The 27,348-nt window shown below is 35.3% G+C and overlaps 1 protein-coding gene, 1 long non-coding RNA gene and 1 other non-coding gene across 3 annotated transcripts in view; all 3 read right to left on the minus strand.

The window, feature by feature from the left end:
* The window catches only part of LOC121258529, a 47,649-nt gene extending 34,248 nt beyond the window's left edge, over positions 1-13,401 (minus strand). Inside the window, exon 1 of the long non-coding RNA XR_005939418.1 lies at positions 13,318-13,401. This is a non-coding gene — a long non-coding RNA (uncharacterized LOC121258529). The remainder of the gene's footprint in view (positions 1-13,317) is intronic.
* Positions 13,402-13,521: 120 nt separating this feature from the next.
* LOC121257891 (heat shock cognate 70 kDa protein-like) lies at positions 13,522-17,067 on the minus strand. The gene is made up of 2 exons (XM_041159156.1): positions 16,848-17,067; positions 13,522-15,200 (listed from the first exon to the last, which is right to left on the minus strand). The coding sequence occupies exons 1-2, from the start codon at positions 17,065-17,067 to the stop codon at positions 13,522-13,524; spliced, it is 1,899 nt and encodes a 632-aa protein (XP_041015090.1).
* Positions 17,068-27,185: 10,118 nt separating this feature from the next.
* Positions 27,186-27,324, minus strand: LOC121258931. Its single transcript, XR_005939482.1, has one exon. It is a non-coding gene; the product is annotated as a small nucleolar RNA Z247 (small nucleolar RNA).
* Positions 27,325-27,348: the final 24 nt, after the last annotated feature.

A 27,348-nucleotide genomic window follows, 5' to 3' on the forward strand; every position in this document is an offset into this window, starting at 1 on the left:
GTACCTCGAAAGAGAATTTCATAGATTTAAATACATCAAAAGTGACCTGCTTCTCGCCGACCCTCAAAATGAGTTTTCCTTTCTGGACATCAATTAAAGTTCTCCCTATCACTAGGAAAGGTTGGCCCAGTATCATAGGGATCTCCTCCTCCTCCTCCATATCAAGTACAATGAAGTCGGCGGAGAAGATGAACTTATCAACTTTCACCAGTACGTCCCAATGAGTCCTCTCGGGTATTTGACAAATCTGTCCACCAACTATAGAGAGATGGTAGTCAGCTTTACTTCTCCAAGACCTAGTTTCCTGAAAACAAAGAGAAGCATTAGATTAATACTTTCTCCTAAGTCACAAAAACCTTTTTCAAAATAGGAATCTCCTATAGTGCAAGGGATCGTGAAACTCCCTGGATCTTTCAACTTAGGCGGTAGCTTCGTTTATAAAATTGCACTGCTTTCCTCAGTCAACATTACAGTTTCATGCTCCTCCAACTTTAGCTTGTTTAATAATATATCCTTAAAAAATTTTGCATATTCAGGCATTTTCTTTAAGGCTTCAATGTGAGGAATATTAATATACAATTGCTTAAATATATTCAGAAATTTAGAGAACTGATTATCAATTTTATTTTTCTTTAATCTTTGCGAAAAAATAATTGGTGGATCATAAATTGAAGTAGAATAAGTTTTAGAAGTAAACTCCTTGGATTTCTTGGATTTTGCATCCCCTTTCTTCTGTCTAGTCTTCTCAACTTGTTGGTCGGTCGCCTCTCGATCGGTTTCTTTCACCTCGTCCTCGGTTTCCTTCTTCTCGGTCTCCATATTTTCAGCTTCTGCACCTCGCTCGGTACTTACTATTTGTGGCTGGTCATATGTCCGCCCACTTCGCAATACTATGGCTTTCACATGCTCATTTGGATTGGTCACAGTGTTGCTTGGTAAAGTCCTTATTGTCCTCTCAGTAAACATATTGGAGAGCTGACCAATTTGCACCTCAAGATTGCAGATGGATGCTAAGTTGTTTTGGATCAACATATCAATCTTTTGCATTTACTGTATGAACATATCCTCAAGTGTCGGTTTCTTCTTTTGCTGTGAAAACTATTGAGGTGGCCTAACCGGCCCTTGGTTATTGCTCCATGAAAAGTTAGGGTGATTTCTCCATCTGGGATTGAACGTATTTGAATAAGATTGTTTTGACGTTGGAAATTAGACATGTAGTGGGCTTGTTCTTGACTCTGCTGGACAAAATAATTCCCCACTTGGTAGTCTACACTTGAAGCATTTCATGCGCAATGATTACAAACAACATTACTTTGAATAGCATTAACGTTCATCTTACCTAATTGTTGTGAAAGATTTGCCATCTGCGCCACCAGCGTGGTAATAGAATCAAGTTCAAAAACTCCAGCCACCTTTCTTGGCATTGCTCTCTCTGCCGACCATTGATAATTGTTGGACGTCAATTCTTCCAGAAGTCCATCGGCGGCTTCATGGGTCTTACTCATTAATGCTCCTCCAACTGTTACATCAACCACAGATCGATTTGTGGGTCCCATACCATTGTAGAATGTCTGTACTTGAAGCCAGGTGGGTAGGTCGTGATGTGGACACTTACGCAATAAGTTTTTGTATCTCTCCCACACCTTATACAATGATTCACCCCCAAATTGGGCGAATGTAGTAATATCATTTCTTAATTTCGCTGTCTTGACTGGAGGGAAATACTTTACTAAAACTTTTTGTGCTAACTCCTCCCAGGTGGTGATGATGCCGCGCGATAGAGAATTCAACCAAGCTTTTGCTTTTTCCCAAAGTGAAAAAGGAAAAAGTCTCAATTGGATTGTATCATCTGTCACTCTGTTGTGTTTAAAAGTATCACAAATTTCTAGGAAATTTGCAATATGGATATTAGGATCCTCTTGTGACAGCCTTCCAAACTGGATGGTTTGTTGGATCATTTGAATGATGGCCGGCTTGATCTCGAAGTTATTGGCTTGTATAGCTGGTCGCCTTATATTGGGCATCGCCCCATTGATCGAGGGCATCGCATAGTCTCTTAACGCCTTGTGCTCCTGGTCGGCCATATTAACTTTATAGGTGGCGACCTCTTTCTTTTTATTTTTATTGATCCGACATAAGGTCTTTTCAATCTCGAATCGAAAAACGTATGCTCTAATGATTTAGATCGGTACATACACTTCTGATTCCTGAAAAGAAAAAGATCAAATTAAATCTTTTTTATATATATAAAATAAAATAAAATAAAATCCAAAGTAGTAAAAATCTAGCTGGTATCAATATCAATAACTATTTCCCGGCATTGGCGCCAAAAACTTGTTAGCTTAAAAATATATTTGCAAGTACACAGAATCGTAACAAGTAGTAAAGTGTTTTAAAAAAAACGGATATCGAACCCAAATGGAATAATTATGCTATTGATTATTGAGATTGACTAAATTAATTACTATTTGAAAAATCAAAATTTGAAAAATGGATTATCTAAATTAAACTGAAGACAAAAGAATTAAAATTAAGATTTTAAAGATAATAAGAATAGATCTAGAGTATTTGACTTTACCTAACAAATCTCACATACTTTATTCTTCCTTATTATAGAATTCCAATTATCCCAAGTTGATGATAAAAATTTCTTAACTATTCAATATTTTCTCTCGAACAATAACAAAAATATCTCCAACTATTAATTACATATCTCTATGCGAATTTAACTAGTTTTAGACTCATTAAGTTCTTAGGATTTTTCTTGAAAATCACACTAGTCGCGGTAAAGCATCTCTGCTTTCACTTAACTAATGGTATTTAATCCTAGAGCTTTAATCACAAATCACCTCTTGGTCTCATTGCAGTCCAAAAGATCGAACAATAGTTAGCTAGAAAATTGTAAGCATTAAGAACAAAGAATAAACACTCAATCATGAAAATATTGAAAATAAAATAACTTCAAATATAAAATGTGTGTCCAATGCTAAGCTACATCAAAGCTCTAGAAAATAGAATTAGTTCATAATGAAATTAAAAGGAAAAAGAATAAAACTTGTGTTCTTCATTAAAGTCGGTTGATGAAGCATGCGACTCTCGCCTCTGCCCTCCAATTACGCCTTCTCGAAAGAACAGTAAAAGAATAAATTCTGGAACTTTAAACTTAGACAAAGACTCTAAAACATAAAACTAAGATTAAGAACCAAGACCCCCTATTCATCCCATAAAATGAGATTAAATAGATATCGAAATTCAAATCTGGGAACAAGATAACTGCGGCTAAAATCTTGCCTAAAGATCTTAAAAATAGTTTTTAAAGATAGATGTTAATATAAAAGGAAATTATCCCAAGAATATCAGAATTATCTAAAATGAAAGATTCAGTGATATGTGGCTTGAATTGCACAGTTCGGGAGGATTTGGTTGTCAATAGATTGATTGCGGAACTCGGAAGGGTCTCACCAGGTAGATGCCATGTGCGCTGAATATAACTGGCGGGAATGTCACAAATGAACGAGTGTGGAGGTCACAAAGATTACACGGCCTTCTCATCGCGTACCGAGTGGAAAGACTCTTGACTGGGATGAAAGGCTCCTCCCGCCTTTTCTAGTTGTTACCCACGATGTTGTTTAGGTTGGTCTTTTAAGTTGGTTGTTTAGACTAGTCACCCAATCTAATCGCCTAGAGCTTTGTCGCCAGTTTTCGCGCCTTCTTGTCGTGCCTTTTGGACGCGAGTTTTCTCGCCTACTAAGAGGTAAGTCTTCTTGCCTTTGGGTGAGAAAAATCTTTTTGCTGCCCATGGGACAAGGCTCCTCACCCGAATCTCATCGGCTCTCTTCAGATCTCACTACCTCTCATCTTATCGGTCTGGATTCGTAGTGTCTTCTTTTGTACCAAAATGCTCTCATTTTGCACTTTTCTCATTCCTTCAAATCCAAGAAAATAAATAAAAATATGTAAAAATAAAATAAAATCAATAGTATTGAAGAGAAAATGACACTTTTCATTAATAAAAGAGTGATAAAAATCACATAAAAATAGCACTTATCAACATGGATTGGATTTGTTCTAATATTATAGGGTTGCCTAAGAGTGATCAAAACAAGTGGAAAATACAAAAATTCCAGTTAAAAAATCATGAATAAAAGAACTTGAAGAAAACTATGCATGTCATCATGTTTGAGTTACTATTCAAGGAAATGATTTGGGTTTTTTAAATAGTAACCTAAACTCAAGTTAGAGATCTTACTCTCAGAAGGGGTACGTCCACGTTAGGTGACCTTCAAGACCATGGCATGGGAGAGCACATGGATCATGTTAGAGAGGTGCAAAAGAATGTTGAGCAAATCCTAGAAGTAGAAAATACTAAATAGAGACAAAGGGCTAAGCTTCACTGGCTGAAAGTGGGGGACAAAAGACTAAGTTCTTTCACATGCATGCTACTTAAAGGAGGAAGACCAATACCATCAAAAGCATCAAGGACCAGGCAGGTATTGAGGTTATTGACCATGATCAGATTGGTGAGATTTTTACACAGCATTTCTCCTCCCTTTTTACTACCTCGAACCCTTCTCATTTTGAAAGATGCTTGTCTGGTTTACCAACAAAGGTTACTTACTGTATGAATGCTCAGCTTATGAGCTACTTTACTGAAGAAGAGGTGAAGCAAGCTATTTTTCAAATGAACCCATTTGGGGCCCCACCTGATGGTTTTCCATATGGCTTGTTCATAGATATTCAGAATCTGAGAAATCCTACACCATTCAACCACAATAGATTTGCAAGAAATGAAACTATCATCAACAAAGAAAATGTGGTTTATCTTGATGGGGCCCTTTCCCATTGGAACACTAGAGATACTCCCATTCAGTTTAGCTTGGAACAAGAGTGAGGATAATGCTTCTGTACACAAAGTGAATAGACAAGGGGCGAAGGGGTCACCCTGCCTAAGACCCCTAGTAGGATAGAAAGCTGCTTGTGGTTTACCATTGACTAAGATGGAGTAGGAAACTGAGTCAATACAAGCATAACAAGTGTAATCCACCTTTGAGAAAATTATAAGCTTTGCTCATATCGAGTTTAAGAGCCATGACTCCTGTTTTGCCCTTCATCCTATTGTTCATAGAATGGAGAGTTTCATAGTAGCAAGGATATTGTCAGTAATCAGTCTGCCGGGGACAAAAGCACTTTCGTTCATAGAGATAATTTTAGGAAGAATAGTTTTAAGCCTGTTAGCCAAAGTCTTTAAGATGATTTTGTAAACCACATTGCACAAACAAATAAGCCTAAAATCTGTAACACTTTGACGATTTTTGGTTTTTGGAATGAGAGAAATAAAAGTGTCATTGACCCCTTTGAGTCGCCCCTTCATATGCATGGAAAAGCTTATTCTATGGCCTGAAATTGCTCAAAAGAGGATTCTTTGGAGAATTGGTGATGGGAAGGGGGTGAAAATATGGAGTGAAAAGTGGATACCAAGATCCTGTGCCCCTAAGGTTTTATCTCCTAAGGCGGCCACTGGAACTTACCAATATGATTCTGATTTAATTGACCCTGATTTGAAGACCTGGAAGACCAACCAGCTGTATGTTATTTTTTAACCTCAAGTGGATGCACTGATTCAATCCATTCCTGTCAGCAAGGGGGGCATAGAAGATAAGTTGACATGGTTACCCTCGAAGAATGGGATTTTCTCTGTAAAAAGTGCATACTATCTGTGCAATGATGCTGATATTATCTCTGTGGGTGAGACATCCAATTGGAGAAGGCAAAAAGGAAGTTGGAAAGCTATATGGAATATGAAAATTCAGAATGGTGTAAAAGTCTTCATATGGAGAGCTTTCAAGGAAGCTATTCCTATCCAATCTGGTGAAGAGGAAAGTGGTGGAGGAGGATGCTTGTCTAGTATGCAGCCTTTTTTCAAAAACTTTAGGGCATGTTTTGTGGGGTTGTCCTGCTGTCAGGGATGTTTGGAGGTTGAGTAACAAAAAGATCCAAAAGATGGCCTTCCAAAGTGACAGATTTGGTGACATTTGGAACCATTTGACCAATTGTTTAAAGCAGGAAGAATTAGTGGAAGCTGCAATTACCGCAAGACTGATATGGATCAGAAGGAATGAGCTAACCCAGGGAAAGGGATTCAGACATTCGATGGCCCTCAACAAAGCAGCTATAGAAGAAGTCTTGGTCTACAGATCTGTAAGTCATCATGCAAACATAGCAGCTAGCAGAATTGATCCACCACAAAATTCATGGCAGAAACCAGCAAAGGGGTTTTATAAGGTAAATTGGGATGCTGCTACTAATCTGGCTGAGAGAAGGATAGGAATTGGGGTGGTTGCCAGAGATTGTCAAGGGCTCGTTGTTTGGTACTCTACAGGCTCCCAGATCAATGAATGAAGATGCTTTCTCTGTTGAGGCTTATGGATTTCTGTTGGCTGCAATTTTCTGCAAAGAAATGGGGCTGCCTAAGGTCATACTCAAGTTGTCAACATGGCAAAGAGGCATCTACAGACCTAAGCTTTGGTGGTTTACTAATTGAGGATGGTCTTAGTGTCATAACAGGAATGCTATCATGGTTTGTAGTTCATATAAACAGGAATGCTAACATGGTAGCTCATATCTTGGCAAAAAATGGTCTTGTTCTTGAAGAAGACAAGTATGTTATGGAAGAAATTTCTCAATGTATTCATTCCGATGTTTTAAGTGAATTGATGTAAGTCTTCTATTATTAATGAAATTAATTTCTCATCTAAAAAAAAAAAGTTAGAGATCTTACCATGGTTGAAAAGAAAACCCTTGGGCGTGTGGGATGGGTTTTAGAAGAAAGTAAACCAATGGTACGATGTAAGTGGATCCAATTTGCAATAATAATAGGAATTCTAAGCTTTTGCTCTAAGTGTTGAATTTTCATTGGGCCAAATATTCAATCATTTATGTGGGCCTTGAAATGGACCTCTTACTTGGGTTCTATGTTTAGATTTTATTGGGCCTTTCCTTGGCCTCAACAGTTCACTAAGTCTTGGGTCTTACTAGGTTGGGCCAATAGTCTTCGATCTTACTAAGTTGGGCCTAATAGTCTTGTGTCTATTAAGTTGGGCCTATGGTCTTGTATCTACCAAGTTCGGGTCTATAGTCTTGAGTTATCCTTAGCCCTCTTTTCTTAATAAGCTAAGGTCTCTATTTAACCAACTCTTGGGCCTTCTTCAAATCCATCTAGTATTTTAACTAAGTTACTTAGCCCACCAAGGTGGCAAGTCTCCAATATGCTACTTATCATTCTACCATTAGCCTCTTGGCACCTTTTCTCAAAATTAATATAGCACTAAAAATACTAACTAAACCAATGGTTTAAGTTCCTTTCTCCAACTCATGGTCCAAAAACTACCTTTCTCCTCAGGATCACAACTTTTACTAGGCTAGGGTCATGGTTACTAAGGTCAAGTCCTAAGGTGTTTTTAAGTGGGGTGTTACAAGAAACGATATTCTCTTGTTGGAAAATTACAGATCTAGTGCGGTTGTTCTACGGATTCTCCATCGTCGTTATTGTTAATCTGAAATCCTCCTGACGATGGTGGAGTGTGCTACACAGTAATATACCAGAACAACACTCACAAATTCCACAATGGGTAATATACCGGACAGTGGGTAGCTAGTGGCTGGTTGCTTTCCCGCTAGCTACTGTGCTTCTTTTGATGGCGATGAAACGATAGTAAGGCTCTCATAGGCTCTATCTAATTGCCCATCAGGGTGGTTGGACCTGTACTGCACTATGCACAAAGGTGGCGAGCAGCAAGCCCTGCACATGAAACCATTGGGTGCACGCCAACGTGCACCATTATGTCCGTTGTGCATGGCGTGCATAGCACATCTCACTACAAGAAAAAAAGTCTTTTCCAGCGATTTTATTACCACCGTAATAAAAACCACTGCAATTAACCCTTATTTACGGCTATTTTCTTATTGTTGCTAAAATCCAAAGCCATGTAGACGTAAATCTGATGTGAAATTACTGTTTACTCATTTGCAGCGACTATTTGACCTTTTGCGGCGACATAAAATCGCCGCAAATAATATTAGAAACTGTACCAGTATTTTAATTGCGGCGAATGGGAAAATCGTCATAATAGTTAGCTTGCGGCGAATAAAAAGTGCTAGAAATAGCCTTTTATAAAATTTAGGCCTTTCCCAACGATTTTAATATCGTCGCAACAAAAAATACCACTAATAAACATTATTTCCAGCGATTTCTAAGTAGCTGCTTGCTTTCCATCTCGAATTTTTGAGCTGGTGGAGAAGTAATTACTTTTATTTTTTGCAGCGATTTTAATTTTGTCGCAAATTGAGTAAGCGGTAAACATTTCCATGGATTAGAGAAATCAAGCAACAGATACTATTTGCGGCGAAAATATTCACTGTAAGCATATCTAAGTAAATTAAATGTTATTATCGGCAAATCCAAATCGCCGAAAAGTGAAATTAAATTTAAACCACCTGTTTTATATTTTCCCCTAATTTCTTTCCCTCTCTCGCTCTGCCTCCACAATCCCTCTTCTCCCTCAACCCACGCCGCCGCGTACAGCCCGTCGCCAGCGACCCCACCACGCCACCGCCACCTCACCTCAACGGCCACCCCATCCTTCTCCCCCAGCCCCCACGGCGGGAATATCCTTTCCCCCGAATCTGGCCTCGACCTCTCTCTCTCTCTCGGATTTCTCCATGTCGTCGCCACTAGGGGCACTGTTCGCCACCACTCACACCTCGACGCCATCGCCAGTCCTTCGTTGGAGCCCCCTTCTCCTCCACGCCTAGCCCAGCAGCCCAAGGCCCTCCCTCTCTCCCTTGCTTTGTTCGCAAACCACGGCCCCCACACGGTTTGCTACTGATCTGCCACTCCCTTGTGAGTTTCGATTCTTGATTTCTTTTATTTTTTCTTCCCATAGATTTTTGTATGTAATGTCTCTGGAAAAGTTGTGGGTTCTCGTTTAGGGATGCGTTCTTTTCTCCTTGTACCCATCATTTTTGTTGTTGTTGTTTTTTTTTTTTTTTTTCTTTTGCAGCTTTTACTGAGGTCTTTGTTCAATTTGAAGATTGAAACATTTTGGATTCTTTTTCCTTGAGAATATTTTCTATGCAACCAATTCAAATTATTTTTTGTTTATTTGAGATTCAATATCACTTTTAAAATGCTTTGATTTTTTGTTTAAGAGATTTACATACTTTTATTTTTTATGTAAGACACTTTGTAAACACATACAGTTGTGAATCTCAATGTTGGTTAATGTCCGGTAATGTTAGTTGTTCAGGTCTCAATTTGATTTTAAGGCTTAAACTAAGTACTTCCAAAGCTCAGACACGAATGTTCCCTGCAGTGCAAGTATGATGAGCATATTACTACAACATATATTAGTGTGTCTCAGTAAAGAATTTACATAGATTTTTCCGATTAAAGATGACCCCTATTATCTAATGAATCGAACCCTTCTAAGGTGGCCACTCAAATTTTATGAGTTGAAGCAAGCAATACTAATCTTTCACAAAAAGTTAGCCGAAATATCATACTTAGATGTACAGAATAATAATTTCAGCCAAATAAGACTAACCTTTCAAGTCCGGAAAATCATTGAGGACCTGCCTTCTCTAAATATTTAATTGATTTATGTTTGCAGTTAAGGCAGCAAGTTCATATGTTCATGGGAAAAGAAAAGTTTTGGCATTAGCGTAAGGAGGAAATTGAGAGAGTGAAATTTTCCCGTACCCACGGATACATTTTCGTACTTGAAAACAAAGGATTTACCTTTGATTTTTGAGATTGCACTGGCCAAATCATCTTCTTTGTTGCCAAAAGAAACACCTGTTTTAGAATTTTCTGCTTTCAAGTCATTGGAAGGTCCTTCGGATGGCAAGTGTCTTATTATATCACAAACCGATTTGACCCAGTTGGAGGTAAAATGGGCTTTTAGTCCTAGTAGAGAATGAATTGTTTCAGCAAGGTTCTGAACAGATTTTCTTCCTTCATGGCCTTTGTCCTCTTAGGTTGCAATGCATTATCAAAGGTTAGTCTTCCCTCTTCACTTCTGGCCTTCTATTTTCTCTTTATCTTGTAACTCAACATTACATGAATCAAAAAATAAATTAACCTGTGATAATGCAAAAAAGATTAAAATGACAGTTTGGACAGTTGGATAAAGATTAGTGATCAAATATGTAAGTTAAGTTAATAGAGAAAAGAGGGAAAGAGATTTATAATGATATGAAAGACTCTGAGGATGTGCTCCATGCATTAAATGCATGAGAAGCGGAACTATGTGTTACAATTATATTGGTAGCTTAATTTGCTCGTTGTTTATCGTTGGCAATGAACTGGTTTAACAAGAGGGATCACCCTTTATAACCTATAAAAATGAATCAGTTGTCAGCCAAATCGTTTAAAGTTTGATAGTGCATGTTGTCAAGATTTTAAAGTGATTCCTGGAGAGAGAGCATAATCACTCATCCTAGGTTGGTATTGCCATATGTTAGTATTAGAAGATGTAGAACTGATTCTATTGACTAGTGGCCAAAGAGGTACTTGGTAAGTCTGGTGGACCATTGTCCAAAGAGACTGGTGGAATGCAGAGGTTCAGGTGGCAATTTGGTCGAAAGGAGATGGTTACAGGGATGGTTACAGAAGTTTACACAAATCTTAAAAGAAAAGGGCTAATTAAATAAAATAGAAAGTGACAATGAAGTTAAAAATGAGGTTCAGACGATTAGATTTAAGGCTTGTGATGAACTATATAACCAGTAGGAGACAAAGGAAGAAGTGATTCTTGAATTGTCTTAAAATGTTGCGAAAACTTGTAAAGATGTTACTGAACACCCGGTGCGAATAAAGAAAAAGCTCATAACGATGTAGAATTTTTTTAGCATTTCAGCAATGACAAACTATAAGTGGGCGGTAACTAGTAGGGACAATGCTGAAAATCTAGTAATTACCTATGCATGGGGATGGATGGATGTTTTTTTTACCTTCCCTAGAAAGGATGATAATAACTAAAAATTCTAAGTCAAATTCTTTTTTAACTTAACCAACAAATGCTAGCCAAGGCTTGAGCACCTGGATTTTGAGTCAAAGTTGTTGCTTGATGTTAGTGCTTGTTTGGGTGTTTTTTTTTTTATTATTATTATTTAGTAGTTCACATTATTGTTTGATATAAATGTTAAATTGCAATTAGCTTGAGCTTTGTGTGGCCATCCAGAAATTTCATAGTGAATATAATTTGGATGTGTATTATACTTTTTATGTTTTATCCTTAGAAAATTTGATGTTGAAAAATGTTTTCTTTGCTCTGGCTTTTTTTATAAGTAAGGTCTGATATTCAACATAATTGTGTTTGGTTTGTGCTTTTTGGTCTAACCTTCTCCATTATCTGTCTCTGCTATATTTGTTCTGCAATGCAGAAGACCGGCTCTTACCATTGTTGTGGCTGTCATGCTCTTTTTGGCATTTCTTGGCTTTTTCAAGTCTTTTGAGATTTTATCGAGTAGAAGAAGAATATTCTCATCATATGGCTTATTATAAACATTTGCAGATATTATATATAAGGGTCTCTAATATAAAGTATAGCTTGGGTATAGTTCATCAGAGATAATTTTGTGGATTTTTTTTTTATTATTTTGTAAAATATCTTTTCCAACGAGTAAAATTCGCCATAAATACTTTTTACCGTCGCTTTTTATATTATTTGCGGCGATTATTTGCAGCGATTAATAATCGTCGCAAATAGTTTTACCAGCAATTTAAATTGGTCTTCGGAATAGAGTTCATTATTCACGACAATTTAATAGACAAACGAAACAGGTATTTGCAGCGTTTTATTTCAGATTTGTGGCGAAAAAAATCGCCGGAAAAGATAACCTTTTTAGCAGTGATTTTTGGCTTCCGTTGGGGTTGATCAGAAGCGAGGGGATAATACCGGCGAACATGCAGCGAGTTTTAAATCGCTGGGAAATGTTAATGGCAGCGATTTTATTGGTTTTGCCAACGAAAATGAATCGACGGTAAAAGTGATTTCCCTTGTAGTGTCTCTCACGTGCACAATGCAAGCCATGCACTCCACTGGTTTATTTTATTTTAAACAGGGTTAACTAAATAAGCATATCACTAATAATAAGAAAAGGTATAGAGTTAAGAGATAAGGCAAGAAATAGATAAATTAAAAGAAGTTGACTCAGACTCCTAGAAGGAAATGTCTTCATAAAGCAAGTAAGAATCAATCACTCAAAAGAAGGAAATAAATCACTATATAAGGAGGAGATCTCCACAAATCTAGATAGGGTTTCAATGCCCAGACTCCACCATACACAATGACTCCAAAGGATCTTCTTTCAAGAGATGTACCATTTTCAACTTTCTGAAATCCTAAATTTCTGAATTATAAATGCACACCCACCGTACTATACATTTCACATTCTAAAAATTAAAACAATCAAAATTTGAAGTTTGAAAAATGTGGTTTTTCATTCATCACCCGTCGATTTCTAGAGACAATTGCCACCCTCAAACTGCAGCTGAATTGATGGTGATTAATCTACTTGCGAGGTGGTAGGTGTGGAGGCCAGTCGTGGTTGGAGATGATCGAACTTTGGTGACCGTGGTGTTGCCTAGAGGCGATGACGAGAAAGAGGAAAAAAAACTACTGTTCAGAATTTTAGGATTTACGTTTTATATTTTAGTGTTTATATATAGTTTTGATCTACATAATCTTGTGTAATACATATCTTTTAAAAAAAAGTTCATCTCTCGATCAAATTCCACTAAAAAAGGTTTTTAACACTCGTTAATTACAACCATAAGAGTTCATTCATTAAGTTCCCACTACATCAATATGACCACCAATACATGAGAACTAATAAAAAATCACTAAATTTATTAATAATTAATCAAAACCCAAAAGGTCGTAACCTCAAAATGCAGTTTCCTGCCAGCCTTTAACGTGGAATCCATCGTGAGTGCAGCCAAGAAAAAAACAATGCAAAACAAAACAAAACAAAAGATGAAAACATACGGTACGCATGCGTACTTTTTGTTTCCCCCAAAAGAAACTAATTATTATATATATATATATATATATATATATATATATATATTATTTGTGATGTAGAATCTACGAGGAAATCATGTTCGTTCCGTTCACTCTTAGTTAATATCCAAACAAAGAAACCCTCATTTCATTCCCTTCTTATGAAACTCTCAAACGAGAAAAATATTAAAATATTCTATTTTTTTTTTTTCATTTTTTCGATGCCATTCTTTTCTCCAAAACAAGCTGTAACACTCTCAGATCAACACCAACATTTATATAACAACAACCAGAAATTTCACACCATAAATGTCAAATGTTGCAACGGGTAACGATCGAACAGTACAAATTTAAACACATGCCAATAACATTAAAACTAGTACAATTAAAAGGTCCGACAAAGTAGGAGTTCCATACGGCAGATCGACTACATATATAGCAGTCATCTCTATCTTGATCAGGTGGAGCTGCTCGATTGTTTATGTCGGTTGATCTCTGCAATGATGTGATCGTAGTATGGTGTAATCTTTTCCAGATTTTCCTTGATCAAGTTCTCGTTTACCATCGCATGCTGGAAGTAGTCTAACCACTGAGTCAAATGGATAATGGCATCTTCAATCTTCTTCTTAAATGCAGGCTCAAGCATGCAACTAATATTTTCATCCTCCACAGCATTTTTCATCTCATAGGCATAGCCCTCTAAAATTACCTTAGCCTTGGCTTTCTCTTTGTATTTATCATCTTCAGCCTTGAAAATCTCTGCATCCTTGATCATCCTATTAATCTCTTCCTCGGTCACTCTCGCCCTCATGTCGTTGGTGATAGTGATCCTGTCGCTCACGCCAGAAGTTTTCTCCCGAGCAGAAACCTTCAAGATGCCATTGATGTCAATATTAAAGGAGACAACGATCGTAACATCACCCCTGGGTGCAGCAGGAATGCCAGAAAGCGTAAATTTTCCCAACAAATAATTATCCGCAGCTCTTGTTCTTTCTCCCTGGTAAACACAGAACAAAATACTAGTTAGGTTGTCGTCGACCGTTGTGTAGTTTCGTTCCATATTGGTGGGACTGGTGGTATTTCTTGGAATCACAACAGACATTGTACCATCGTTGGTCTCCACCCCAAGGGATAGAGGAATGACATCTACAAGCACAATGTCTTGAACTCTCTCATTCCTCGTACCAGCCATGATTGCAGCTTGGACAGCGGCTCCATAAGCCACTGATTCATCGGGGTTCAGGCTCCTTTTGAGCTCCACGCCGTCAAAGAATTCCTGCAACAGCTGCTGGACCTTCGGTATTCTGGAAGAACCACCCGTAAGAACAACATCATGAACATTTCTCTTCTCCATCTTAGCATCAACCAAACATTTTTCCACAAGTTTAACAGACTTCTTGAAGAAATCCATATTGAGTTCTGAAAATTTGGAACGAGTGATATTTGAGATAAAATCAATACCCTCATACAGTGCATCCACGGAAATATTAGTATCAAGTGCAGAAGAAAGAACTCTCTTAGCTCTCTCGCATTCAGTTCTCAACCTTCTCATAGCTTTGGCGTTTCCACTTATGTCTTTTTTGTGCTTCCTTTTAAATACTTCTACACAATGGTTAACCATTCTGTTGTCAAAGTCCTCACCTCCAAGGTGAGTATCTCCGGCAACAGCTTTCACTTCAAATTTCTTTCCCTCAATGGTAAGAACTGAGACATCTGCTGTACCGCCGCCCAAATCAAAGACCAACACATTTCTTTTACAAATACTACCCAGTACCGCCCTGTCAAGGCCATAAGCAATGGCGGCGGCTGTTGGTTCATTGAGTACGCGCATGACATTTAGGCCTGCAATGCGGCCAGCATCCATTGTAGCCTTACGCTGCGCTTCATTGAAGTAAGCGGGGACGGTAACAACTGCATTTTTCACAGTCGTTTCCAGGTAAGTCTCTGCAATGACACGCATCTTTTGTAGCACCATTGATGAGATTTCCACGGCAGAAAACATCTTGATTTCATTCTTATAAGTGACACTGATCATAGGCTTGTCATCAGAACCTTCAATGACCTTGAATGGCCACGATTTTATGTCGCTCTGAACCAAGGGATCACTGAATCTCCTACCGATCAACCGTTTTGAATCTGCAAAATTAATCAAAAGGAATATAGGAAGAAGTGATTTTACAACCAAACAATATAAACAACTGATTGGCTAATATTTCTTTTCAAAAAGTAGAAACAGAAGACAAGTTTTTTTTTCCTGTCACAGAAGATAAGATAAATCTGTCACAGGCTTGAATTTTTTGAAGATATGTTAAAAGGAAAATACTATTTCTACAGAAATTTCTTATCGAAAATTTCCACAGAATTGCATTTTATTTTTTTAATTTTTTTTTATTTCATGATTAAGTAAGTGTTTTTAAATAAATTTATGATTTTTTTTATATTTTTTAAAAATATGTAAAATGTTTAGAAAAATGTTTGAAAAAAAAAGAAAAAAAAAAGGAAAAAAAAAAAAAACATTTGTCTTTCGGTGAGGATTCTCTCCCTCGGCATAGCAGTTTCCATGTTAAAAATTTAACTTTGGACGTTTCAACACAGATATGAGACATGACATTCTTAAACTTCCAAAAACTTTTTCGATCATAATTTATTTTCTAAAATTGATTCAAACATGAAACATATTTTAATTTTAAATCTTTAGTATTTTCATTTAATCATTACTTAATTATTATTTAAATAGAAAAATCAATACAAATTTTATAAACTTAAAAATAAAACACAAATTAATATAACTTTTTCAAACTTAAAAAAAATATTAAAAAAATATTTGAATAAATTTTTAACTTTATGATATTTTTATTTAAATTTTTTTCAATTATTTTTTAAAATTCTATAAAATATTTTAATTCTAATAATTATACTATTATTTACAAAATTTTAAGATATTTCGAGTTTCCAAACCAGCTCTTACTCTCTATCATATATATATATTCAGAGCTATTAACCGTACCCTTCCGCTAGCTAGGCAACATAGGTAGCTGGCCACTAGTGGAAGAAAGCCTCCAAATAAAACCTTCCAATCTTTCTTGATGGAAAAAAGCCACAGTTGGCAGAAATAGATTAAAGTGCCGTATGGATATACAATAAGTTGAGATAAAAATTAAAAATTAAATAAAATATTATTTTTTAAAATTATTATTATTTTAAAATTTAAAGAATTAAATTATTTATTATATTTTATATGAAAATTTTCAAAAAATTATAATAATAAAATCAAAAGAAACACTTCTAAATTCAGGACCGGGCCTAAGTTAATGGGAGAATATCAAATTTGAATGGAATATCTTATGTAATTGATAATATGTTTAATTAATTTTTTATATTTCTCTCTCTCTTTTTTTTTTTTTTTTCTAATTTCTTTCTTCTTTCTTGATCTAAACATGATGCACTGATCTTTTCTTGCTATATATCTTCTGGCCTGTTGCTTGGATTTCTTTTCTTTTTTTTTTTATTTATTGAAATCTCACAATTGATCTTACCAAAAAAGTACTCATGTAAGCCATTAATATAAATGCTTCTAAGAAACCATTTGCAAAATTAAAATTAATAAAATCCTACCTAGATCAACAATATGTCTCAACAGAGAAGATGTAGAAAATCTTAAATATTCTTTTCTTTGAAAAAACGATAGAAATGATATTTAAATAATTATATAATTATATTTAAAAATTAAATTTGTTTAGAAAGTTGTTTATAACTTCTCAAAAAGAAAGAAAGAGAAATTACCAAAGACGGAGTTGGTGGGGTTCATGGCGATCTGGTTCTTGGCGGCATCACCGATGAAGTGCTGCATATCAGTGAATGCGACACACGATGGCGTCGTTCTATTCCCCTGATCATTAACTATTGTCTCTACTCTATCATGTTGCAACACAGCAACGCAGGAGTACGTCGTCCCCAGGTCTATCCCAATAGCCGGACAAAACATCCTTCTGTCGTCGGCCATTCTCGACGTCCAGATCAACAATCACAACTAAAGATTGATCAAGTACTAGCTAGTTGTATATTCAGAGGTGGAAGAAGAAGGCCTTTTTATAGAGTGTGTTTCCAGCTTGCTTACGGATGGAGTTGCGGCATCTGTACTACGGTACTACGTACCTACATGAAGTCAAGTATGAGTCAACTCATTCGTTGCAAATAGCTTATAAGAAAGGAAAGATTCCATTCACTTTAATGTGGTCCAATATTGATGGAAAATACTTAGCCAAATCGTTGACGGCATTGATCAGTTTACGAGTCCAACGCGTTTCTATTTTTTTATATTTTAGGACGACATCACCAGTTTATAAGATATAATTTAACAGTGAAAAAAGATCAAAAGAGATTATATTTAACTTGTCATCACAAGCGTCTTAAGCCCTCATTTCTTTTCAAAAAAATATCTCATCTCATCTCATCTCATTTCATCTAATCATTACAATTTTCTTAACTTTTAATACAAATTAAAAAAATATTCTAATAATATTTTATTTAATTTTTTAACTTTAATTTCAACTCATTTTATTTCATCTCTGAAAATAAACGGGACTAAGTTTCGTCTAACTCAAGCGCAGACACAGCCAATGTTGATAAAAGAGCATCTCCATCATTGATCTTTAGACAAATTTTAATAATAATAAAAAAATAAGTGAAGAAAAGTGAGCTACTCGGCTTCCAAAATTAACTTTTGATTTTAGGATTGCTATAATTTGCCCTCAAAATAATAATAATATCAAAATTATATTATTCTTAAAAATATAATAATTTTAAAAATATTATCGTACTTGCAAAAAAATTATTTAAATTTTTGTTTAAATTATTCACTAGAAAGTAGTAGTTCAAAATATAAGAATAATGAGTAGTTAAAATTGTAAAGAAAAGTAAGAAAAAATTAAAAAGAATATTTTAAAAGAATAGATCAATATATAATAAGGAATGAGATATGGTAGATTTTAGAAAGATAAGTAAAATTTTAAAAAAAAAAATGATTTTTAGCTAAAATTTAAGAAAAAATTTGCTTGCTCTATCTCTATCATAAAAAATATTATAATTATAAAAAATAATAGATTTGTTGTCAAAGACTCAAATCATAGACGCGTCTGTACAAACACTCCAACTGGCCTGCTCAAGTCTTTTTATATTACAAATAAAAAAAAATCATTTTATATTAATATATATGTGTATATATATATATATATATATATATGTGTGTGTGGTGACGCCATTCCTTTCCATTTTATAAGTGTTGGAAAATTTCGAAACAATCCTTTGCTCACTCATGCAGATTGTGCGACTTCCCACCAATTAATTAGTTAAAGAGTAATATTATATGTAATTGTGAAATACGTAAGTATCATACAGTCGTTTTAAAAAAATAAAATCTATTATTAAAAACGTCATACATTTCAAGATAATTAGAGATACCTAAACTTCATACATTCATAGCTAAGATCTCAATACAATCAATTAGGTAGTATTTTCAAAAACAAGCATAATCAACCAATTACAACTTATTTTTATACTCGATCATCAACTACAAATGAAATTAAACATTAAATATTAAAATTTGTCCAATTCTTGCACCTCATGGTCCTCATGTAATTATTAAAATATTATTTTTGTTTTGAAATTTGAAATTTTGAATTGTTTATTGTATTTTGTGTATGAATTTAAAAAATATATATATAATGATTAGGGCTCTGTTCTGATAATGAAAGTAGTTTATCTCATCTCATCTCATCTCATCTCATCATTATAATTTTTTCAAATTCTTATACAAAATATAATAAATATATAATTCAGTTTTTTTAAATCTCAAAATAATAATAATATTCTAATAATATTTTATTCAATTTTTAACTTTCATCTCAATTCATCTCATCTCAACTCACTATTCAAATCGTATCTTGATGAAATAGGATGAGATAAAATGAAATAGTTTGGATAACCAAATTTAACTAACTTTTATTAACAAACACACATTTGCACAGTGTTATTTACGATTTCAATTCCTTAATTACTAATTTTTAAAATTTAACCATTACAAAATATTAACGTTGAAAAAAGAAAATTTGAAAAAAACATTATATTATTCTTAAAAGTGTAATAATTTTGAAAATATTATCGTACGTACAAAAAAATTATTCAAATTTTGGTTTAAATTATTCTCTAGAGAATAGTAGTTCAAAACATAAGAATAGTGAGTAGTACTAAAAATTGTAAAGGGAAGTGAGAGAAAAAATAAAAAGAAATAATAAAAGAGAATATTTTAAAAGAATAGATTAATAATATGGAGTGGGATGTAGTAGATTTTGGAAAGATGAGTAAAATGTAGAAAAATATGATTTTTAGCTAAAATTTAAGAAAAAATTTGCTTGCTTTACGAATGCTCAAAATTTGCATAATTCGATACTATATTTAAAATTATTTTTTTAATAAAAATTAATATTGTTATAATTGACAAGTTGGTATATAATTATTTTTATAAACAATAATAGATTTGTTGTCAAATCACAGACGCATATGTACAAACAATCAAACTGGTTTGTTCAAGTCTTTTTCTATTACAAAAAAAAAAAAAAAAAGTCTTTTAATATTAATATATATATATGGTGACGCCATTCCTTCCCATTTTATAAGTGTTGGGAAATTTCGAAACAATCCTTTGCTCACGCATGCAGATTGTTTGACTTCCCACCAATTAATTAGTTAAATCCTCAAGAGATAGACGTTTGACTTCTCAACATTTGCTGCGGCCTCCATGCACGTTGGGTTGGCTACAAGAGAAGAAAAAAAAAAAAAAAAAACCAATACCACTTTCACACAATTCAATAATATTAAAATATTATTTTATTTTAATGGATTTAACTTTAAAAAGTAATAATATTTTAATAGAAAGTTGTGTAAAAATTCAAGTTCTGCTCAATATATAAAAGATTAGGAAACTGGAGGGAAACTTCAGCTTTAATAAGTAATTGTAGATGATTGTGAAGAGGAAAGACATCCAGATGAGAGATGCTTGTTCCAAGTTTGCACGTTAAAGAGTTTGTATGGCATGGCTCTAGAATTTTGGTACCGCTAAAGGGAGATACAAAAGTAATAAGAAAAAAAATAGTTGGAGTTTTTCCTTTTTTTCAACATTAATTAAGAGTGCTACCTGCACCTCATCTGGCTCTGCCCACGGATAGACTGGGTGGAGAGTTGGATCCCTGGACCCTAGTCTCACCCCCTACGGGTAGGTGTCCCCTTTTGAATGTTTGGAGGGAAGGGAGGGCAAATTGACCAATGTTTTAAATACCGTATTGGACGTCGTATCGGTCAAGGCACTGGAACGAAATATTTCGGTACCGGTACCGTTTCGGAATAACGTTTTGGGATAGTCGATATATGAATAAATTATATATAAAAATATATATAAAAATTATATTCTAAAATAATTGTCTATATATAAATAAATTATATATAAATACATATATATAAAAATTATAAATAGTCTAATCTGAATTAGGGATTAAAAAATAAGCTTGTAGTTTGAAAAAAAGAAAAAAAAAACACAGAGGCCGAAATTTAGGCCGGTACGACCGGTACCGGCCGGTACGGCCGATATTTTGGCCGGTACGGAACAGATATAGTACCCGTACCGGCCGGACGGCCGAAACGAAAAATTTTGACCGTACCAACCAGTACAGTACGAAATTTAGAACACTGGAATTGACCCTCAAGACCATCCATCCATTGCCCAGGACAAGCTTATAAGGAGAGAGAAATAGAACAATTAAATAAAATGTATTGTTTCGAAAACTCTCCTTGATCAAGAGAGGGTATTTTTGAATTATATTTAGAGAGTAGAATACAGAGTATTCATAAACATCAAAATATACACAAATACAATCACGTAAAGATTAGGAAGCTCTATCTGTATTTGGTTGTTGCTGAACTTTGTCCTTATAGCTTAACCTATATATGGTTGTTGCTGGGCTTTATCCTTATCAAATACTTGCACTACCTTATCAGATCAACAGCTCCCTCAAGGTCAATGGTATAGGCTACAACATGTGGGTTGAGCTTGGAATGCAGGAAGTGAAACCGAGTAGAAACAATCGGTTTTGTAAAGAGGTCAGCGATCTAATCCTTACTCGATAAGAACCGAATGTCAAGATTTCAAGAGGACGCTTTATCTCTAACAAAATGGAAGTCGAATTCTATATGCTTAGTACGGGCGTGAAAGGCAAGATTGACATAGAGGTAGGTGGCACCGATGTTGTCACACCACAATATCGGTGGCTTATCAATGTCAAATCCAAGCCCACGAAGTAAGGATTGAAACCAAACCAATTCAGCAGTGAAATTAGCAAGAGCGCGATACACAACTTCAGTAAACGAGCATGCCACCGTGTGTTGTTTCTTAAGACTCTAAGAGAGAAGGTTAGGACCCAAGAATACACAAAAGCCATTAGTGGACCTTCTGTCATCAGAGCAGCTAACTCAAACCACATCCAAGAATCCCATGAGCTGGGCTGAATGTGAGCGCCTAAGAAGGAGACCATGGTGGATGGTGTGTTTGAGGTAACATAGTATGCGTTTGACAGCCTGCCAGTGAATAGATGAATTGAATATGATCTCCTTCCTCCGGTAATTTATCTTGGCGCAATGCTTAGATAACCAATCCATTCCTAATACAAAACATTAGACTGAAGATAATAAGTTATGCTTCCATTATCCTTCCTTCTAGACTTAGAGGACAATCTCTAATGATTCAAGTACAAGTGATTATACTTCCATTGGGAATCGTAACTACTATGGTTGGAGGTAGTGATTATGTCAGTAGGTTACACGCTTGTGCAAGTGCCACTGACGCGAAGGACCTCGTTGTGCCAGAGTCAAATAAGGAAAACATTGTACATCTGTATAGTGTGACATTACCTATAGTGTAATCAACTACCATATACTCAATAGCTAAATCAAGGATTAATTCCTATAAAAAAAGAAGGTCATTTTAGGGAAAATACCAGTAATGACTTCGATCATGTCTATTCTTGATGCTTCGTCATCTATTTCTCTAAAAGTAACGGCATAAACGTGAGCCTCAGCAGGTGGGTCTCTGATTTAGTTTGTTTGTTAATTCGGTTAGAGAAATTTATACCTCCTTGAGTATTCTAAGGGTAGTCCCAAACCATATGGCTAGGTTTTCCACATTTGAAGCATGTCCCCAACCCAAATCCGAATTCTCCGTTGTGGATTTTTCCACACTTTCAACAAGAAGCAGGTGGGGTGGGCATTACCCTCTTCCCTTTGTTAGCTCCTGGCACCATCTTTTTTTTTTTTTACTCTATTTCCTTTGTTAGCTGCACACGGAGGTGGCGAGCAGCAAGCCATGCACGGAGATAGTGAGTAGCAAGCCATGCACATGAAACCATTAGGTGCACGCCAACGTGCACCCTTATGTCCGTTGTGCATGGCGTGCATAGTGCATCTCTCACGCGCACAATGCAAGCCATGCACTCCACTAGTTTATTTTATTTTATTTTAAATAGGGTTAACTAAATAAGCATATCACTAATAATAAAAAAAAGAGATAAAGATAAAAGATAAGACAATGAATAGATAAATTGAAAGAAGTTGACTCAGAGTCTTAGGAGGAAAGGGCTTCATAAGACAAGTAGGACTCAATCACTCAAAAGAAGGAAATATATCTCTATATAAGGAGGAGATCTCCACAAATCTAGATAGGGTCTCAACGCCCAGACTCCACCATAAACAATGACTCTAAAAGATCTTCTTTCAAGAGACGCACCATCTTCAACCTCCGAAAATTTATCCATTTGTATTGATAGATATGCGAAATCATGAGAGATTGTTACATCACCTATTATAATGGATTTCCTCCCAAAACAACCTTTGGACGTAGTCTTTTTTGTCGAGTCATGTAAATTTTTGTGTCTTTTTTTATTTATCTTTTATTTACTTATTTATTGTTTATTTCATGAATGAATGCGAAAAGCACTGTATCGATGCCCTGAATCATTATCGTGAATTGGGAATCACTCTTTTTCCGTTTTGGTTAGTTGTGCAAACTTTTAGCAATAACATATGTCATTTAAGTAAATCTAACCCAAAATAAACAATCTTCTTAAAATGATTTTTCAAATATCAAAGTTTTAAGAACTTTGAGAGTCACGAGATCGAATAGGTGTTGCCCACCAAACAAGACTTTGTAAAAAGTGCTCTCACTTCCTCTTCCCTTTTTTACTTATAACAATTCTTTTTTGAAATGGAAACTCACTTCTCATTAACTGCAAAAAGATATTACAGATGTAAATCAGTCCATAGGACTTGTTGAACACAGCTGGGAACAGAATCCCACCAAACATTAGTTGAAATAACATTTCTAGAAAATCTTGCTAGCTTGTGTGCAGCTTGATTGGCTTCCCTATTGATGTGAACAATTGAACAGCTCTGAAATCTACTCTTGAGGTGCTGAATATTTGTTACTACATTCCCATAAATGGAGTTCGAATTAGTAGGATTACTTATTTCTTGAACTAGAAGTAGTGAATTAGTTTCAATGCATAAAGAGCGAAGGTCAACAGATCATTAAGTATGTGTTTAAATGTTAAAATGAGTTAAGTTGAATTAAATTGAGATGATAAAATATTATTAGAATATTATTTTTTAATATTATTATTATTTTAAAATTTAAAAAAAAATTAAATTATTTATTATATTTTATATTAAAATTTAAAAAAATTATAATGATAAATTGGGAGAAGACGTCTGGGACTGAAGTTTGCTTTCCGCTCACGAACCAGCTTGTTCTGACGATCAAGTTCTGAGCATGTTGTTCCGACGACTTTCTGGAACGTCTCCGCCACGGCACGTCTCCGCACGTCTCTCTCACCCCTGATAATGATTTCTTGCTCCTTCATTGCGAAAATACAATGTTGCGAAACCAAAATACCAGCCTTGAATAGCCGTATTCTCCCTCTCTGCTGCATCCACTCTTTAACAATAAGAGAGAGGGTCTTTTTTATTTTTTTTGTCTTTTTTTCCACTTACGAGTTGGGAAGATGCGAACTACCATGGTTGGTTGGTAGATTGATTGAGAGAGAGATATTAGAATCTTGGTGAATCTGACTTTTTCTCTTTTGTGGTCCCTTGCTATGTGATTCTGAGGTTTTAAAGTTATTAGCTTCCCACAGGGCCACAATTCCAATTTTTTTCCTTTTTCTACTTTGGCAGGCTGCAAATTTTCTACTTTAGCTACTTAATTAGTATTTGATCGATTCTAATAATTTTAGTTTTGTGTAGGACTGTTTTTTTTTTTTTTTTTTTTGGATAAAGGTTTTAGGTAATTATGCATTCAACTTTTGCTCACAGACAAAGAACAAGAAAGGGTGAAACTATTAATGAATGGATTATTAACTTGTTTCTATTTCTCTTTTAAATTGTCTATTTATTTTCTTTTATTGTTGCCGCCTTCTTTTTCCCTTCCATTCTCCTATTTTCAAAAGATATTAGGGTCGAATTCAAAAGATTAACATCCACAAAGAAAGACATCTTTTTTTGCCAACAGCATTTAAAAAACTCAAATATCTCACACTACAGAGAAGATATGCTGGGGTGCTTTCCTTATTATCTAGAAAAAACATTATTGATTCTCTATTTTTATCTTTAACGAAGAGAAGGGGAAAGAACATCTGGGTATGCACCGTTTCGAAGAGGAGCTGCGAAGAGAAGAGGAGCTGGAAAGACGTTTGGGAGATTTCCGTTTCAGTCCATGCTGCGCACCATTTTATTTAACAAGTTGGCAGCCACATGGATTTCGTGCCCAAGGGGTGCACGAAATGGACTAGCTTTAACTTTTTCCAATTTCGAAACAATCCTTTGCTCAGACATGCAGAGTACCAATTAATTAGTTAAATGATCCATAAGAGATAAGACATTTGACTTGTCAACATTGGCTGCGGCCTGTATGCACGTTGGGTTGGCTACAAGAAAAATAAAAGAATGATTATAAAAAAAACAAAATAACCCATTACAACTTTTACACAATTCAATAATATTAAAATCTTATTTTATTTTAGTGGATTTAACTTTAAAAAGTGATAATATTTTAATAGAAAGTTGTGTTAAAATTCAAGTTCATGGATTGAGCACTATAAAAGATTAGGAGAGGAAACTGGAGGGAAAAATCAGCTTTAATAAGTAATTACAGAGTGATTTGAAAAGGAAAGACATCCAGATTAGAAACGCTTTTTCTAAGTTTGCATGTTGAAGAGTTTGTATGGCATGGCTCTAGAATTTTGGTACCGCTAAAGGGCGATACAAAAATAATAAGGAAAAAAAAATCGTAGGAGTTTTTATTTTTTTGCAACTTTTCCTCATCAATATTAATTAAGAGTGATACCCGCACCTCAAAGATTGTGGCTGCCTGCTCCTTGGGCGGGGTCGGAGAGTTGGGTCTGTGGAGCCTAGCCTCGCCCGCCCGTGGGTAGGTGACCCCTTTTGGATGCTGGGTCCGAATTGACACCCAAGATCGTCCATCCATTGCCCACGACGAGTTTTTAAGGAGAGAGTAACATAACAATTAAATAAAATGTATTGTTTGGAAAACTCTCCTCGTTCGAGAGAGAGTATTTTTGTATTATATTTATAGAATAGAATACAAAATATTCATAAACATTAAAATATAAACAAATACAATCACGTAAAGATTAGGAAGTTCTATCTCTATTTGGTTGTTGCTGAACTTTGTCCTTATAGCTTAACCTATATATGGTTGTTGTTGGGCTTTATCCTTATCAGATATTTGCACTACCTTATCAGATAATGCTTCAACAGCTCCCCTCAAGGTCAACGGTACAGGCTACAGCATGTAGGTTGAGCTTGGAACACAAGAAGTGAAACCGAGTAGAAACAATCAGTTTTGTAAAGAAGTTAGCGATCTGATCTCTTTACACTGGAGTTTTTTTCTCTTTTGCAACATTTCCTCATCAATGTTAATTAAAAGGGATACCCGCACCTCAAAGACGGTGGATGCCGACTCCACCCAAGGATGGGCAAGGTGGAGAGTTGGGTCCCTGTGCCCTTAGCCTCGACCCCGTGGATAGGTGCCCCCGTTTGGATATCGAGGGGGTGAATTAGCACCAAGGGCCATCCATTCACTACCCAAGACGAGAATCTAGGGAGAGAGTAACGTAACACTCAAATAAAGTGTATTGTTTGCAAAACTCTCCTTGATCAAGAGAGATTATTTTTGTATTAGATTTATAGAGTAAAATAGATATCCAAACAAATATTATATATATAATATATAATATTTTAAATATATTATATGTTTAATATTTAATATTAATATCCAAACAAAACGAATGGTTCGGTCAAGACCGAACTAGACCGAGACTAATTGAATGTGTGTGTATTTATATATACACAATATTATTATATATATATTGGTTGTATAAATTAATTATATAATTTTCATCTAAGGGATTAGGATTGATCTTATATAAAATGAAATTATTTAATATTCATTAACCATATAAAAAATGTTGAAGAGATCACTTAATTTTAATTTTACTAATTTGATTAACTTTTTGTATTAATTGTTTTGTCAAAAAAAGAAAAAAGAGGAAAAAAATATTCATGGATCGAATCAGACCGACTGGACAGATAGCTAACGGCCCGGTCCAGCAAAAATAATGGATCGAAATTTTCAATCCATGACCTCCCTCGGACTTGATTGGATTAGACCGATTACACCCTTACTCCTGAGATGGTTGTCAAGTTGCCCGGAGAGCAGTTGGATTTGCAGCGTTGTCAGCTCGATATGTGAGATCAAACATGTGATAGCAACAAAGTGTAGTTAGCCTAGGCGATGGTAGACTTGACAGGTGGGCTTTCCACTAGAGGATGGCCCACTAAAGTTCTGGGAGCATCAACCATGCCCACGTCCTCTCCCTCTAGAGTAGGAGGTGAACCAAGAAGAAGACTATGGTCCTTGTTGAGGAGGCATACCAGAATGAGCAGCAATATTGGCGGAGGGTTGAGAAAAGTCCACTGGAGAAGAATGTTGTTCTAGACGAAGTTCATAGCTAAGAAGGTGACCATAAATCTCATCTAATGATAGTGGATCAACTCTAGTTGTAACAGAGGTGACAAAAGGATCATAGTCAGGACCAAGACCTACAAGAAGATATGAGAAAACCTCATGCTCTTGAAAAGGTTGTCTAGCAGGAGTGAGAAGGTA

Source organism: Juglans microcarpa x Juglans regia, chromosome 3S (assembly GCF_004785595.1).
Source record: "Juglans microcarpa x Juglans regia isolate MS1-56 chromosome 3S, Jm3101_v1.0, whole genome shotgun sequence".
Taxonomy (NCBI): domain Eukaryota; kingdom Viridiplantae; phylum Streptophyta; class Magnoliopsida; order Fagales; family Juglandaceae; genus Juglans; species Juglans microcarpa x Juglans regia.

What these genes read in the sequence shown, in the direction of transcription:
- LOC121257891 (XM_041159156.1), bottom strand. Translation starts at nt 17,067, where the DNA reads ATGGCCGACGACAGAAGGATGTTTTGTCCGGCTATTGGGATAGACCTG. An exon ending in CCCCACCAACTCCGTCTTTG is followed by an intron (nt 15,201 to 16,847) that starts GTAATTTCTCTT and finishes TTAATTTTGCAG; the next exon opens with ATTCAAAACGGTTGATCGGT.